The sequence below is a fragment of the Numenius arquata genome, chromosome 6 (assembly GCF_964106895.1).
Source record: "Numenius arquata chromosome 6, bNumArq3.hap1.1, whole genome shotgun sequence".
In the NCBI taxonomy this organism is placed as follows: Eukaryota; Metazoa; Chordata; class Aves; order Charadriiformes; family Scolopacidae; genus Numenius; species Numenius arquata.
Window position 1 is genome coordinate 58,432,056 of NC_133581.1, and position 16,661 is coordinate 58,448,716.

The 16,661-nt window shown below is 42.7% G+C and overlaps 1 protein-coding gene across 2 annotated transcripts in view; it reads left to right on the top strand.

Moving 5' to 3' along the window:
* Positions 1-16,661, top strand: part of ESRRB (estrogen related receptor beta) — a 104,123-nt gene that overhangs the window by 12,209 nt on the left and 75,253 nt on the right. The window contains exon 1 of one of the 2 annotated variants that reach the window (XM_074148502.1): positions 3,954-4,003. The exons of the other annotated variant lie outside the window; for it this stretch is intronic. Coding sequence (XP_074004603.1) covers positions 3,954-4,003 — 50 coding nt within the window. Of the gene's footprint in view, positions 1-3,953; positions 4,004-16,661 lie in introns of those variants that run through there. 2 annotated transcript variants of the gene reach the window in all.

The following is a 16,661-nucleotide window of genomic DNA, read 5'->3' on the forward strand; positions in this document are numbered from 1 at the left end:
TGATAAAAGTTTTTAAAAAAGCAAAAAAATTAATCTATCAAAACCAGATTAGTCATTAAAGGATGGCAGGAAATTCTCCAAAGAAAATCTCTATCCATCATCTCGTGGAAGAGCCAGCAAAAGTAGAGACATGCCTTTGCAATTCTTGCTTGCTTTCTGGGGAAGGGGGTTGCATGTCTCAAAGAACTGATAGGCCTATAGCACTCCAGTTGTACACTGTCCGAGGCTAACATCCACGGAAAATCACTGTTCTGAATTTAGACCACTTCTGAGAAGAACCAGTGATCTCAGAAGCCAGAGGCTGCCTTATGAAAGTCATCCCAGTGGATAGCACTTCCTAGAACACCTGTGTGTGTGCTCTGCTTAGAGGCCACAGACTGAGCGGCCAGGACTGTTCCTGCCGCTCCGCAAGCAGAGAGCAGCACTTCCAGGGCAGGATTTGGTGAGGCCGGCAAACAAATGCTGTGCTCACAAGGCAAGGTTCTGCTGCTGTTGCATGTGTAGTTCTGCCTCGTATTCACCCAAACCAAGGTTTTTGTCTTCTAGATCTGCCAGCTTAATCTTAAAAGTCCTTTCTAACTTTGTCCTGGTACTTTTTTAAAAACATACAAGGAACGGAAGGAAGGCCATCTGGAGATCAGTGTTTCCTTCTTTATGCTTTGGGAGGAAGAGAAATTGGCTAAAGTTGTGAGAAGAGCTCAGCAAGTGCTGTGTGTGGAGCGGTTTGTAGAAGATGAAGTCTCCTGAAGTTCCAGAATCAGCCTGTGGGACTCTTACCCTCTTTCTTGGGGAATTCGGGTTGGCAGGTCAGGCCCAGCCAGCAGAGACTACTCATTTCTATCCTTCTCAGAAAGGAAGAGCCAGGCCTTTTCACAGCTACTGCCAGGGCAGGGGGAGCTCCATTTGTCTATTTGCACTGGGTCAGAAGAGATTAATGTTACATTTCTGCACCACTCTGTAAATACCCACCTTACCCAGGCAGTCTTCTGTCAGCAGCAGCCCATTTCCAGAGTACAAACCCACCATTGTACTGTTTGTATCAGTTAATTCGGCCCTGTGGACCTTGTGCCAGGCGATCGCATGGCTCCCTGCTTGCCTCACCTCGGCCTGAATAAAAGTTAAAGTGCAAAATTAAAACATCAGCTATTGGAACAGCAGGATCTGCCTGCCAGGCCATTTCCACCCTTGTCTTCCATATGCTGAGAGCCCACACCAGAGGTAATCTTTGCACAGTCAGGATCCAGCCAGGTCACATCTTTCTGGAGAAAGTTGTTTTCCATCAAAATCATCTCACTGCAAACACCCTGACTGCTCTTTAACTGTAGCCTGCTCAGACCCTGACCCTGTGTGCCTCCTGCAGCCTCTCTTGCTACTGTTCATCAGGAATCTTCTTCATGGGGTGACTAGGTCATCAGTGAGTCCCTCTCTGACCTCAGATTTCTGTTGAAAATGCCTGGGTGCTGGTTTCATCCTTCTTGCCTCTGCTTGGTCAGGTGTTCTCTGATGTGGTTGGTGAGATTCCTTGCTTACAAACTTGGGCCCTACTAATGCTAATGCCCTACTAAAGCTGTTGTCTTCTGTCTCTTCGACATTTAAAGTACCTTAGAGTTTCTGTTGGGCTGATATATCACTTAGGTGTACAAATGTATATGTGTCTATGTTCCATTTATATTAATTCTGCTTCCTGGAAAGATGTGTAATCTGAATTGTGTCAACTGCAACATTCAGGTAATCAGATTCTGCTGTACTCTAAAAAGTCCGTATGAGTCTTCTCTCTAACGCCCATTTTCTAAACTAACCTGTTTTCTGTGCCATCTTCACGTATACCTCTCACCATAAAAGACCTCTGTTTTGACATCCCAAGGCTGTCCTGTCTTAAGGATAGAATCAAACAGCTTGTCCCCCACATGGCCTGGGGACACACTAGGGCATACCATTAGTTTGTATGGCATTTTGTTAAGAACTCTGGTAGAGGAGGTAATGAGGAAGTTGCACTGATAGACTTCAGTAAAGCAAGGGCAGTTTACACTGGCTGTGAATTTGGCCGTTCCTCCTTTTTGAATATTGTCAAGTTTCTACCAATACTGATGTATGAAAAGTTTTAGCCTAATTTACTCAGTGTTTATTGCCGTGCTTATAGCTGAACCACACTGCATTTTCTTCTATGCTGCTTTGCCCTCGTCATCTTAAATGCTCTAGTCCACCCTTTGCTTCTCCCAGTATTGTACACTCTTGCCTCAATTTAGATTCCAGCTTTTATATTAAGAAATATCCTCTTAGCTCCTACTTTTTTGTTTGCCTGGCATAAGAGAATGAAGATTTTATCTAGGTGTGTTTGTATTTTCCGTTTAAAAAGGCGTGTAGTTCTTGTTTATCTGTTAAGGATATTTTTATGTATTTGAGCACTAGGCATCTAAAAATGAAGTGGAAGCATAGGAGAGGTGTGCTTGAGTGCAGTGTGGAAGGTGGAGAGTAGGTAGGAAGGGACAATTAGATCCTGTAGGATACCTGGATGCGAGTCGGGCTTTCAGTGCAAGACTGTGTGTGTTAGGCATGTGCCCAAGAGGCTCACGTGCTTACATGGAGAGGGATCTTCAGATAGGTATTGGTACGTTGCTGTAAATACGCAGTGGAATTGTATGAGTGTGAAAATGCGTGTGGGGATTGTGACAGCACACTGACTCTACCAGCACCCAGAACTTGTGCAGAGCTTTGCAAATGTGTCTTTCATGAGGCTAGTTGTGAGCGCCAGTTTTGATGTTTGTGGAGATTTCTGAGGGTCTACATCTATAGTTTGTGTGCCTGGGAATACGTGCTGTTATCCTGAATGTCTGATTCTGATCTCATGAGCCAGGATTTATTCCAGTGTGGTTTCATAAGCTGTACCGAAGTGACATCTGAATTACACTCGTTCAAAACGGGACTTGGACACTCTTCTGCATGCGTGTCTGAAAGAGTTTGTGTGTGTATGGGAAAGCAGATGTCCGAGTACAACGATTAAGATGTGTCAGTCAGAGATGGGGGGTCTGTGCATGTGTACAATGTGAGCACATGTGGAGTCGTGTTTGTGTGTAACGGTGCCTGTGACATGCACGTATGGAGTGGCAGGCTGGTGCGTTGTGCTGTGCCTGCCGACTGCCATCTGGGTGGACAGAGGCCCACCACGCGTGCCCATGCGGGGTGTGAGCAGGGCACCCTTCACCTCAAGGTCTTGCTTAACCCTAAACTCTACAGCCGGTGCCCACGAGAGACACATTAGTGGGTACGAGGCAAGGGGAGCGCGGGCTGCCGCTGCGATCATTCCCGTGGTGGGACCGGGCTGGAGCTGCGATTTCGCGTCACCCGCGCTGCCGGCGGCCCCGTCGCCCCGGCTGCAGTGCCAGGGTCAGCAGTGCCAGCGGCCCGCACTGCACCGGGCCCGGCCCGGGACGCCCCGCCGCCTGCCCCGGGGGAGCGCGGCGCCTGCCGGGCCGGGGCTGCGCGGTGCCGCCGGCCGCGCTGCGGTGCCGGTGCCGTGTCCGGCGGCCCCCCCCCGGCCGTGCCTCCCCCAGCCGCGCTCCAAGCCCAGCCCCTGCGCGGGAGCCAATAGCCGCCCTGCCGTCTCCATCCGTCTCCCGGCGTTAAAGCTACAGCGGGGCTCGGGGCGGCGAAATCCCCCGTGGCCGTGTCCTGCGCGCCGCCCGCCTCCTGCCGCCGTCAGTGTGTCCGCACGCGGGTGCGGGTGCGGAGCGGCGCTGCCTCCCCGCCGCCCGCCCCGCCGCCTCTGCCCCGCCGCCGGCTCCGGGCGGGCTCCCCTTCCCGGGGCTCCCCGCCTTCCCTGCCCTCCCTGCCCGCTGCAGTTTAGTTGTTCTGTCGTGTTTTTTCTTTCTTTCCTTTTTTTTTTTTCTCTTTCCTTCTTTTTTTTTTTTTTTTTTTTTTTTTCTCCTCCAACCGGGAATGCTCAAACTGGACTGATGGACATTTCCGAGCTGTGCATCTCCGACCCGCTCGGCTACCACAACCAGTGAGTGTGCCGCGCTGTGCTGTGCCGCGCCGGGGCCGGGCGGGCCGGGGGCGGGCGGGGACCGGCGCTGCGTCCCGCTGCGGGTGGGATGGGGCAGCGACCCCGCAAGTCCCCCTGCCTCCCTGCCGCAGAGCCGCCTACCTCCCGCCCCCGCGGGGCACCGCATGTGGCGGGTGTATCCGGGCGGCCGGCCGCGGGCAAGGCGATGCGCACCTCCGGGCGGGCAGGTGCGGCAGAGTCCGCGGTGGAGCGCTTTAGGGGGTCGGTGTGTTGGTCTGTTTCTTTCTTGCCTTGTAACTTCTCCCTCTAATGCTTCATCTCCTAGGAACAGGCAGCTCACAGTGAGCACTGGCAGTCCTTTCTGCGCAGTTTTACTTTCCGTCTGTGCTAGGATTTTTATCAGATTAATTACTAGGTGTCTATAAAGAGATGTACCTTATAAAATTACACAAAGTAGATCCATTAAAGCACTGTCTTTTATTTGAAAAAGTCCGGTTTTCACCTGAAATGCCCTATGGAAATTTAGTTTCCCACAGCTTACTGTTTGGATAGCCGGCCCGGGGAAAGAGCGGAGTGAGTCGGAGGGCTGGCAAGCAAACATCCCGAGCTGGGACCGGTGGCTGATACCTTAGCACCTGCTACTGCTCTTTGTATTCCGAAGTGGGCTGTGCCTGGTAACGCTGTATTTAAAATCACCTTAGTATTTTAAGTTTGGCTTGATCCTTTTGGGGAAGTTAGGAAACAAGGCAAAATCTTCTCTGTGTTTGCATCCAGCTGACTGGCGCAATTAATTTAAAGTGCATTTCTCCTCTCTAATAAATCTCACCCTCAGCAGAGTCCCCTTTTGTGTGTTTGCATGTTAATACATGTGTCACCTACGCAGGTTCTGTGGTGTCATCAGAGGTGGGAGTGAAGTAATTTTGCCTATTTCATTGCTTTTGTTTTAAGAACACATTGTATTTAGTAAAATTAAAACAATTCAAACCAAACAAAACCCCCGCAATGATACTTTTCCCTTTTTCCTCATTACAGCTGTTTTTGTCTGTCTTTCTGCCTCTTGTTTCCTGATATTCCATCTGTCCTTACACTCATTTCTTCTTCCTTTAATCCCCTGCTTCCAGCACTTTCATTAAAATGAGACTTAGTATTGTTAACAGAAATTAATAATCTAACCCATGTGATTTTCTTTTCCCCACTGGTGCTTCACTTGTGGCTGCTCCATTTTGAATTAAAAATAAACAAACAGTTTCTTAAGGGAAATGTATTCTGTATGCTGCTGGGAGTCTTTTAATATTAAGGCAAAGCCAGAAAGTGCATTTACCTTCATTAACAAACAAACAAAAAAAAGAACAAAATGCCACAATCAAAAGCTAGATATTCAGCACGTACTATATTGTCTCTTAACTTTTTCCTTTTATTTTTTCTGCTTTTGAAATTGAGTAAAGGAACTCAAACAACATGAGAATAGTAAGAAGTAACCTGTATGTTCTATTACTGTTGACGCGTTTTACTTTTCCATGCGCTCTCAGTCTGCTCTCAACAATGTCAAGTGCACCTTACCCATATTCACAACTCTTTGGCCGCTGAGTAGACAGATGAAGGTGGCCCTGGGGGAAGTGCCACTGAGCCCCTACAGCTTTATAGGGGACAGAGAGTGCTGCTTTTTGAGATGAGAAACTGTTGGAAAGCTCTCTGTTTAGGGACGCGCTTGGCTTGGTTCTGTGTGCCAACTAACCTCTCTAACACTGATGATGTTGGGGAAGAGAGACAGAGAAATATAATTTAAAATATCTCAATCTCTATTTTTTCAATCTCTTTTTTTTTTTAATTAAAGGTGTACAATGATGCAGGGAAGTATGGCTAAGTCTGGAAAAAGTTGTTGAGAGAAGGAAAAGATGTGAGAAGCCTTAAAAATACAATATATTTAAAGGTATATCTGAAGAGTGTCAGGTACTGATTTGATTTACATTCTGGTTTTGTTAAGGTTAGATTTCAGGTTGCATTCCTGGAGCTGAGCATAGAAGTTGGCCCAATATATATCCCTTTAGCCATTTTTTTTCTCCCACTGTAACACAATTATATTGTGAACATACAATGTAAATACAGGTGGTGTATTTTTGCCCGTATCGCTACACAGCTTATTATCCTTATTGCACTGATTTACTTTTCTGACTGCTAGTCATTGAAAAGATTTTAATAGTTATATTTCTTTTTTTAAAAAAAATACTGCTTTTAATTATGTGGACAGCATTTTTTGTCAAATTATACCTTAAATTAGAAGACTGCCTCTTCTTGTTTAGTTGCTGGTTAAGCTATAGGAAAAAATAGGAGCAAAAGTAGGAAGAGAAGTGGATGCGGGCACTCAATACGTGATCCATACAGTTACCTGGAAACTGTATTTCACCTCACGATTATTGAGAGAGAGAGAGAGAGAGAGGGGATGAACAAGGCAAAGGAGAGAAGAGGTGACTCCCTTCACCTTGGAGTTTAAGGAGAACTTAATTTTTGTAACAGTCAGACCCAGGAAGAGTCTGAACAAAAACTAAGCAAAGGAATTCATTGTACCTAATCCCACTCATCAGGTTTTGGATTTGTCTTCCTCAAGCAGTGAAAGTTCCCTTTCCTTTGCCTGCGTGTGTTGATCTGAGTGATTATACCAGGAACCTGCGGAAGTTCTGCTCGGCGGGTTGTGCGGTTTCCCTCAGTGCAGGATCTTGCAGGGAGAGTAAGAAAATGCTTCTTCCTAATTTTGACCTTCTGTGCATGTGTCCTAAGGCAGCGTATGTATTTAATTTCTTACGTAGGAATCAACTCTTTAGCAACCCCTTACTGCCTTTTGGTACTGACCTTTGGGAGAGTTATTCCTGGGGCAGGTGATGCAGCTCCAAGGAAGAAGCTTTTGTATGAGTTCAAATTGGGAAACTAACAAAGACAATGATTTGTACCTGCAGTTTGTCTCTCAGGTGAGGGCATATGGCGAGAATACATTAGTTACACTGTACTGACAACGTCTGTCTGCAGTACAGCGGGAAGGGAATGCGTGTGCAGACACCGCAAATGTACACCCTGACATATAAAAGATGTGATTATATTCACACACAAACACATGTGTGCATCTATAAATATTTATGTGTAGGAATATGCACATACATATGTATGCTCATACTGAATATTGGTGTTGCGTCTCCCTCATGCAAACCTAAGGCTGTTTCAAAGGACAGTGAAATACGGCATTTTTACTTTTGCGTATTAACTTCCACATCCCGGAGAATTTTTTTTCTGCCTAGTTATAGTTGCAACTAGAAATGTTGATAGGATTACAAAATTGCCATCTCTGTTTCTAATTAATATTCTACATGACAGACAGAAACTGACCGAGGAACCATCATGAAGGGAAAATAAAAATCATTGGCAAATGAGGGCATCCTGCCAGATGCTATGTCTCTTACACTGTTTCTTCTGATGTACAAGAAGACACATGAGTCATTGATCTGATAAAAATGAAAATTATTTTATGAACAGAAGGAGAAAGTTGAAAGGAGTAAGTGACATATTTGATAGAGAGACGGAAAGGTATAACATTGGAATTTTAAGTCAATGAAGGAGCAAATTCCGGACTCTGTGACAGAGAATTAACAAAGTTGTTGTCACTGACTCTAATGCACAGAGTGAGGAAATGTGACTTGATTTCAGAGGTTACTGGAAATCTCCGTATTCTGTGAATGGGAGGAAATCTGAGTCAGAGAAGCTGAATGCAACTGTCTGCTCTGAGTATCTCTGAAAGTCTGGAATAGGGAGGAGTTTTTAACTGGGGAGAGTGGGGAGGGAGTTGTTTGCTTTATTGACAGAATAAATTGAAAAACCTCTGTAAGGGAAATGGCCTAGTTACTGGGTTCCTGATGCGGTTCCCATCATAGAATGGGGTCTCAGTATACTAAGCTTATTGAGCGCAAGGCTGATGAGAAAACTAGTACCTTTAAAGTGTTTACGTTAACTTTTCCCTCCTCTTCCAATTCCACTTGTAAAAGTAAAGATGATCTAATCATTATCAATTATTGAGAAATATGGAAAGATCGATATATTTAAAAAATAGGATTTTTTTCATTGTATCGATTTGAAGTAATCAATAAATATTGCATTTAGCCTGAGAGGGGAAAGGCTTTGGAGAGATTGCATCAGAGAAAGTTGCTGTGACAGAGATTTCACATCCCGTTTTCCTTCCTCTCCAAGAGAATGTTGCTCTACTCTCTGTGCCCTTTCCACTGTTACTCCCCAGCCCCGTTTCTGTGCTCTTACGACTGCTCAGAACTTCATGTCATTTGAAAACACCCATATTCTTCAATTAATTTTGGTCCCATAAGAAGTTTTGTGCATTGTGCCAATGGGTGTCTTAACCAAATTTTCCAGGGCTCAAAGGATACAAGCTCTCTTAGAGAATGGAAGAAGGGAGAGGGTAAAAGGTTTAAACCTGAGACTAGATGAACTTCACAGGTTCTGTTGGGAGCACAGTAGAATTTCTCCAAAGAGCGTAAAATATCTAAAAGAGATTTAATTTAAGAGAAGAAATAGTAAAAGTAGAAAAAGGTGGTGTCAAAGCTTGGATATAAAAGCCAAAATCCTTTCCCCACCTTTTTCTAACATGCAGTCCCCGGTTTAGGAATTGGGGGTCATAGCGGCAGCTAGTGTTACGTGTCAACGGTTCCACTGTAGATTGCAGAGACTGGGAAATTCTTCCCAGTAAGACCTTTTCTTTATTCCATGAAGCTACCAACGGTAACTTTACAGCCAGGGAGCACAAGAGAATTTTTAGTTTGTGCAGTGTGAGCAAGTAAATTTAGCATCTGTCCAGTACCCAGCAGCGAGGTTCCTAGGTAATGCTGCTATAGAAACTGGGGGGAAAAAAAAGAAAGATCAGAGCCGCCATGGCAAACTATGAATCAGAGGGTTGGTTGTTTAGCTAAGAGACTGAATGAAGACGATATTGGCAGTACTTGGCTGTGGTGACCTTGCCAAAAATAGGAAAATCTTGATTTATTTCTGTCTTCCTGGTGTCGGCTGCATTTGAGTTGTGAATGTAGTTGTCTCTATGTAGCTTGCATGTGTAAAGTGCTTTGTTCCTGTCATCAGGAGCAGAACATAATTTAGTATTATTTATTAGTAATAGCTATTGATCTGGTGAGTTTTACTTCTTAGGAATTAAATTGTAGTAACTTATTCTCTGTGTTTGTTTCCATCCTTGCTATGCTGCCTCTCTCTAAAGCTTTGACCTGTCTCTTTAGAGCAATAGAGATGCCCACAAAATGATCCTTGCAGCTGGAGCACAGTGCACTTTGATTCCTCCAGTGCTTCAGAGTCTGGCTGCTGGCAGTGACTGTCCGTGAGGAGAAACATGCCTGCTCAAGGTGGAACGCACTGTATAATAATATATTTGTCATGTTTGTAATTGCAAATGTAATTAGCAAACAAGCTCTGGGGGATTGAGGACTTGAAACTTTCACTGCACATCATTTGACCCTATCTTGACTGGACCGGAGCTTGTATGCCACTGTTAACCCTTGCTGTTCTTGCAAAGAAAAGCTCCTTTTCCTCTCACTGCTGCTAAGTTCCCATCTTTCCCTTCCCCCCCCCCTTTTTTTTTTTTTTGCTTTGAGCAGCGTTGCACCTGTATTTGCTTATACCTTCTTCTATTGTGATGGCAAGTGCTTATGTTCCTCCTGCGACACACGCACTAATATTTCCTCTCCTAGCACTTCTGACACAGTCTGGAAAGCGTTCTGCAATGCCCTTTGTGAAGAGCACTGTGTACCAGTAAGTGCTTTTGCATACTGAGCTGTTCAGTGCATTCCTATCACCACAGGCAACGTTACTATTCAGTGCCCCTTGCACTTCGCAAAGACAACCTGCGAAAAGCAGGTGGCAAGCTGTTATCACACAACCTGCGATGGCTCTGTGTCCCTGCTGAGCTGGAATTTTCTTGCGCTGCCTTTCTGAATGGGGGAGGAATAAATATGTAAGAAATCCTGTTCATTTTGTGGGATCCTGGCAAATCTCAGTCTAGTCACCCTTAGGATGACTTTTGTCGTCCTACAAAGAATATTCCCGAGCTGTAAGGATTTAGCAAACAACACAGAATCTGTTCATAAAGTCACAAACTTACATAGGAAGCAAAGAGGGCTACTTTGCTTTTTCATGTGAATATTGTCTCTTATTTGGTTTTTCGTTTTGTTTTTAAGATAGGACTTAAATTGCAATAAAATTTGGGATAGGACTGTTCTTGTTTTTGACAAAATTTTATTTAGTAATAGCTTAAATGTAGAGAGGGGTAACCATTTTAATGCAATTTTTGTCACAAGTGCAAGGATATATCACAAATATTGCATCCTGTTGAAGGCTTGGAAGGAAAAGGAAGGCTATTCTAGTTTCTTCTTGGTAGGGTAAGAGCCTTTGATGAGAACCCCTTCCTTCAGTCCAGATTTTCCTTTTCCATTCCCGGAAATTATGTTGGATTTACCATGTATTTTAAGGGCCATATATTTTTCTTAATTTAGAATAGCTTATAATGTGGGACCTCAAGCTTAGAGTATCCTGCGTAACAGGAGACAATTTCTCATAGCACCTTTTGTTTTGAATTGATTGTGTGTTACTGCAGCTGTTTTTTGATGAAGATTTCTTGTTGCTCTGTGTCTACTGTTCTGAAAGGCTTTTTGTACATACAGTATATGTAGAAGTGTTATTTTCTAATATTCCCCCCTTTTTCTCCTGGCACTTTAAAGTTCCCTTTAGTAATAATGGCCCTCAATCTCCGGTGATGGAGCCGTCACTGTGAACAATGCTGGTGAGTGTATTGTCTCACTGTCCTTTTACTCAAGAGAAAGGTCAAAAGAACAGCTTTAAAAAAATGTTCAATTCTTCTGTTATGATTTTGCATATAGAGATGATCATTTTAAGAATGTGTAAGCACTTGGGTGAAAATAAGACAGAAATATGATTTTCCATCAGTTGCCGCAAGTACGTTTTTTTTAAATGTGCTGACGTGAATGATTGCAAACCAAATTTCTCACTGAGATTTACACCATTTTATATATTTAAAAATTAAACAGCTGGAAGTAAGGACACTACAGAATTATTCTTCAACAGATTTTATTTTTCTAAAGTCTTCTGTGTTTCTTTTTATTTTTATTCAGTCAGTCTGACATGTTTCTTGTTCACAAACATATTATTTGTTTCCTGATTTAAGAAATTATACTTATCTAGATGAGTTTTTCACAGATGTAGCAACATAGCAGTGAAGAGCATAGGGTGTTACTGATCCCTGAAGGAATTTGGTTTAGGTTTTGGTATACATAAACTGAATTAGCCGATATGCATTTTCAGTGTGTACATTTTCTTCATACTTTGCTTTTTAATTTTTAAATCAATCTTTGATTTATACAGAAATTTTGAGGAGTTGCAGTCATTTTATTTTTGTTTCTGGACCATGTATGGCATGTGATCGCTATCTAGTTTTAACAGTTCAGAAAGTGCTGTAGAGGAACAAGAGCAATTTAATTCTTCAGAAAACACACAAAGTCACTCCTTCAGCTCCTTTTCAGACATACACTATGTTGCTTCTACTTTTATCTTGAAGAGTTTAATTTAGTTTCTTCCTACTGTTTGTATTTCTGTTGATGAGGTTTTTTTGGTCATTTTTGTAGACAAAAGAGGGTAACGGTATAGGGAGATACTGAAAACATTCTCCTGTGAAACTAAAAACGTTGGTGCCTATTCCTGACACTCTTTAGTAGGCAATTTTTGTTATCATATTCATCAGTGGCGCAAAGGTATCTGGCTGGATCAGGGCTCTCCGTACACCTAACTGTATTAAACAGCAACTTCCAAGCGATGCTGTGCAGCCTGCGATGCAGCCTGGGCAGGGGCTGGGGCAGGGAGGGGGCCACAGCTGTCTGGTACAATTGAGACTCACTTTTAAAGCCAAGGAAATCCTGACACGGGAACTTGCATTTCTGTGCTTAGGTTTTGTGAAGGATGTTGACTTTACTTACTGTGGCTTCTTTTTGCCTTAATAGATCGTAGCAAATATGACCTTTTGAAAATGATGTTTAAGTCTATCGATATGTCCATATGTATTACTTTACATAGATGATGCCAGAAGGGTTTCTATCGGAATAATTGATACAAGTTGCACAGTGGCACCAGGTGTGCTGTAGAGGACTAGAATGACTCAACGTACGAGAGAAACAATTTTCTTGCATACTGTGATCTGTAAGTGCATGGGTGGCTATATATATCAGGATGGGGGTGTGTGTACGCACTTCTTTTTAAATACATGTGCACACACTATAAATTAACAGAATGCACATGTCTATGAAATACATAATTTTGTATATAACCACATGTTCATTCAATATTGCATAGAGTACTGTTTCACTTAAACAGTTGTCCGTACAATATCTCTTTGTATGCATATGCAAACCTTTCTGCATATGGTTGCGTATTTCTGTGTGTATATGCACGTATGAATGTATATAAAAAAAAAGGATAGGTGTGTCTGTTCTTCACCACAAGGTACTTCCAAGTCTTTGTTAATTAAAGTTTGTAAATCTGTTGATAGCCTTGCATAGAAGTAGTTCTATAAATGTAGAATGCTGTAAAAATATACCATATATAACATATGTGCTTAAAAAAAATGTGGTGTTTCTTTCAGAACATATGTAAATATGGGTTATATAGGGTTAGGTGCTACTAAACAACTGCAGTTAGATCTTCTGTTTGTAAATCAATGCAAATTGGAATTTGTGATTTTTAAAGAGGATCAGGATTTTCTTTAATTTAAAGTATCAAAGAGGAATTTGAAAAATGATGTGCAGAACATAGATCCAGCTATAACATTGTCCAGATAAAGCTATGCTCAGGTGCCATAGCCAGAAAAGTCAGTGGTTTGGAATTTCTTTCTTCTTTGTGTTTAATTTTTGCTTATTTTGGAAACTTTTATTTCTTCTTTTTTTTTCTTTTTAATGTGATTTTGGTTTTGAAAAGCACAAAATATAGTGTGCTTCCTCTTATGAAACTTGCTGCTTAGAAAGTTATTTGACAATGAGATATTTTGTTTTTTTTATTTCAACATCTACAGTGTTTCTGACCTTTCTCTTTTTATTCTTTTAGAAGTGTTTTTTTAAAACAATAACAAAAAAGCCAAAAAAACCCCACCAAACCAAACCAAAACAACAGAGCAGTTCCTTTTCTTCTAGCAATTACAGCTAGGGAACTGTCCTTGCAGAGGACTCTATAAGCCGTAATCACTGCCCATGATCATTACTTCTATAATAATACAGATCATCTCTGTCGAAATTTCCCCTCTTGAGTTCCTATTCTAACATGGACTTATTTTTAAAAATATGAAAAAATATAATTCGACAGCCTTTTTTAAATAACATAATTATGAAACAAAAAGCAATAGCTTTCGCAGTACAGGGATTTGGTACTTATACATGTTTTAATATACTAATTTTCCGTAGAATTTTCCCCTCAGGTGTTTAGAGGAAAACAGATGCAGCCCCCCCCACTCATGCCCCTTTAATTGTTGGTTGAAAGAAGAAAAAATACCTGCTTTTGGCTGGTCTCCTTTTTCAACATATTATTACTTTGCTTCAGTCTCTGAAAAATGTTATAGATTCAATTCCCTTGTTGGACCAAGAGTTAAAAATTAATTCATGAATAATAAAAACCAATCAGTCTTGTTGAGTTTAAGAAGGATTAGAAGAAAGGTTTTTGTACAGAAGCCGTTATGTATCTTGGTGGTGATGTTGTTGGACTAATAGATATTGTACTAGGTCCCGTTGGTTATCTGATAAAGGTAACTGATTTGCAAATAGGATTGTTATCCCGATGACTAACGAGTCTAATATTGCATGGATTAAAAGAGGTTGGGCGGCTGGTGTCTATTATAAGTTCTCAACTCCCTCTTAGGAGATAATTTATTTGATTCAGACGTGTAGATTGGAAATAGAGCAGGTAAATACATACCATAAAGGAACGGTTCGTGCTACCTTACTGCAGCTGGGATTTTCAAGGAAGGCGATGTGACTTGGGCAGCGAATTCCACCGAGTGTCGGTGTGCCTGTGGTGGGGAGCTGCCCATAGCGCGGTGAGAGGCCGGTAGAGACATCAGGCTTTCCTGCGCTCAGAGCATGTGACTGATAGAAGGTGGACACGGAAAAACTCATGATCCGTTTGAGACAGAGGAAGGATTTGCACCCTGTCCCCGTGTAGATCTGCTGTGTAACACTGGAGAGGGGAAGAAGTGACTAGGAGACATGGCTTTGGGGGAATGAGAGCATCTAGAGTGATGGAGATCTCAATTTTTTTAAAAAGAGTTCAGAGCTAAAGCTAGAGTGGAAGCCAGGGGATGAAGGTAGCTTATTTGAGGGACAATGCCTGAGCCTGACATGGGATATAGGAAGAAGGCTGATCCTGCCTTTCAGCACAGTTAGGTGGAGGTCTGGGGAAAGGAGGAAGAGGATATGGCTGCCATGGGCAAGAGGAGGAATGGATAAATCTTTTCAAATATCTGCTCCATAAGAGCCTTTTAGTACTACAGAGCCTTGGTGAGAAAAGCATCTTGAGCAACAAATTATCCTCCTGTAAGAGGAGATTGCTGTCATGTTAAAGAGCTGCAGCATCTCTGTCTTTCAGCTGTCGTTGTAGGAAAACTTGCAAATGCAGGATCTTTGGGAAGTTAAAGACAGTGATATTCAGCCAGCAGGTGACTGGCTGTTAGATTTGCATAGAAATAAAGACAGCATAGAGAGAAGTGTCCTTCTTTTGAAAGGAGAATAGTTTTTCTTCCTTCAGTGGGGCACTGGTCAGTGGCTTTGCCTCCACCTGCCCGTTGCTCCAGCACAGGTAGGAGCTGGAAGAGCTCTGCAGCCATCTGCAGGGCTCTGCTGACAGTGCGCCGGGCATCTCGCTGCTGCGAGAGAGGCTGCAGGGCCTGCCTGGAGAGCAGCCATCACACCTTTCTTTTCACAGGCCAGCTCTTTGGAAAAGTTCAAATTACTTTGTCCTCTAAAAAGTGCATGCAGGTTTCTCCTGGGCATCTCGGCAGTGCTCTCATTACTGCATTAAGAGGGAGTTTCCATGTTTACGGACCTCTTGGAGCCTTCAGGGAGGCTCTCTGTCATCCTTGATGGGTCCTACCCTGCACACTCTCTTCTGCATCTTAGTAGTATATGTTTGGATGCTGTCACCACATCCCCTGGAGAGCGATTCCACTGTCTGTGGAGATCTCATGGTAAAGCAGCTTGATGAGGAAAGAGAAACTTTAGCGTTTCCCATATGAGTTTCGTGCAGTCTTTGAGAAATATGTAACTGTCTTCATGAGTGCATCTTTTGTGTATTTGCAAACTGTTTCCTAAATGAAGCAATCTCTTGCTTTCTCACAGAATCACAGAATGGTTGAGGTTGGAAGAAACCTCTGAAGGTCATCTGGTCCAACTCCCCTGCTCAAGCAGGGCCACCTAGAGCCGGTTGCCCAGGACCATATCCAGATGGCTTTTGAATATCTCCAAGACAGGAGACTCCACAACCTCTTTGGGCAACCCGTGCAAGTGCTCGGTTATCCTCGTAGTGAAAAAGTATTCCCTAACGTTCAGACAGACCCTACTATATTTCAGTTCATGCCCTCGTGTTGTGCCTCTTGAGGTTTTTCCCTCATACGTGAGTTTACCCAGTCATTTTATGGTGTCTTAAAACTCTAACTAGTTTGTCAAACTCTTCCTAATAAAGTGACACACAGAAATTTTAGGTACATTTAGGTTAAGCCTACGTGGAAGAGTAGTATCCCCTATCTGGTTCCGTGACAGTGAATCTTTGATGTCACTTGTGTAGGTAATTGACAGCTGGGAGTATAACTGTGTCATTGGGATCTGAATCGCTGGGCTCTTGCAGCCTGAGTTAAGAGTGACAGGTATGTTGTCTTAAATTCACAATTGGTTCATCAAGAGCATCTGTTGTATCTCATCAGGAGATACAGGAATTTCTCATCTAGTCTAGAGTATAGTTTGTCCACATCACAATATGATGAATGTGTAGAGGTCTTTGTTTGAAATATCCTCTTTATCTTTTTCTTAGTCAGTAGCTGGTTTATCAGCGTTCTTTTCTTAACAGGTTAAATGAATAGCAGTGAGCAGCAATTAAATGCAGATTTAACAGGGAACAATCCATTAATTTGGGGGTTGCCGTTATTTTAACCCTTGTCCTCAATCCTCATTGTCTCTGGTTTCTTATGGGAGAATGACATCTGAGTGTTGGTGTCACTGTATCTTTGGTACATCACCAATGTGAGAGACAGGATAAAGATTTGACACTTCCATGATGTGGACTACTGAACCAGGGAAAAAAACCCTTTAATAGCTGCAGAGAAAAATCTTTGAGGAGGATGCCATATTAAAATGACTTCTACTGTGATAGAAAACCTTCTGCCTGTAATAATGTAGTCAGTACTTGCTGCCTTTTAGGAGCAACTACGGCGCTAACAGGTTCTGTTTCACTCGCAGCAATAGGTAATTTTTATCAGGTTACTTCATCTTCTGAGTGCAACTAACAACCATGAAATGCCGTCACTGTTGTTGAAGGAAGAGGCTGGTGTTAAGAATTTATA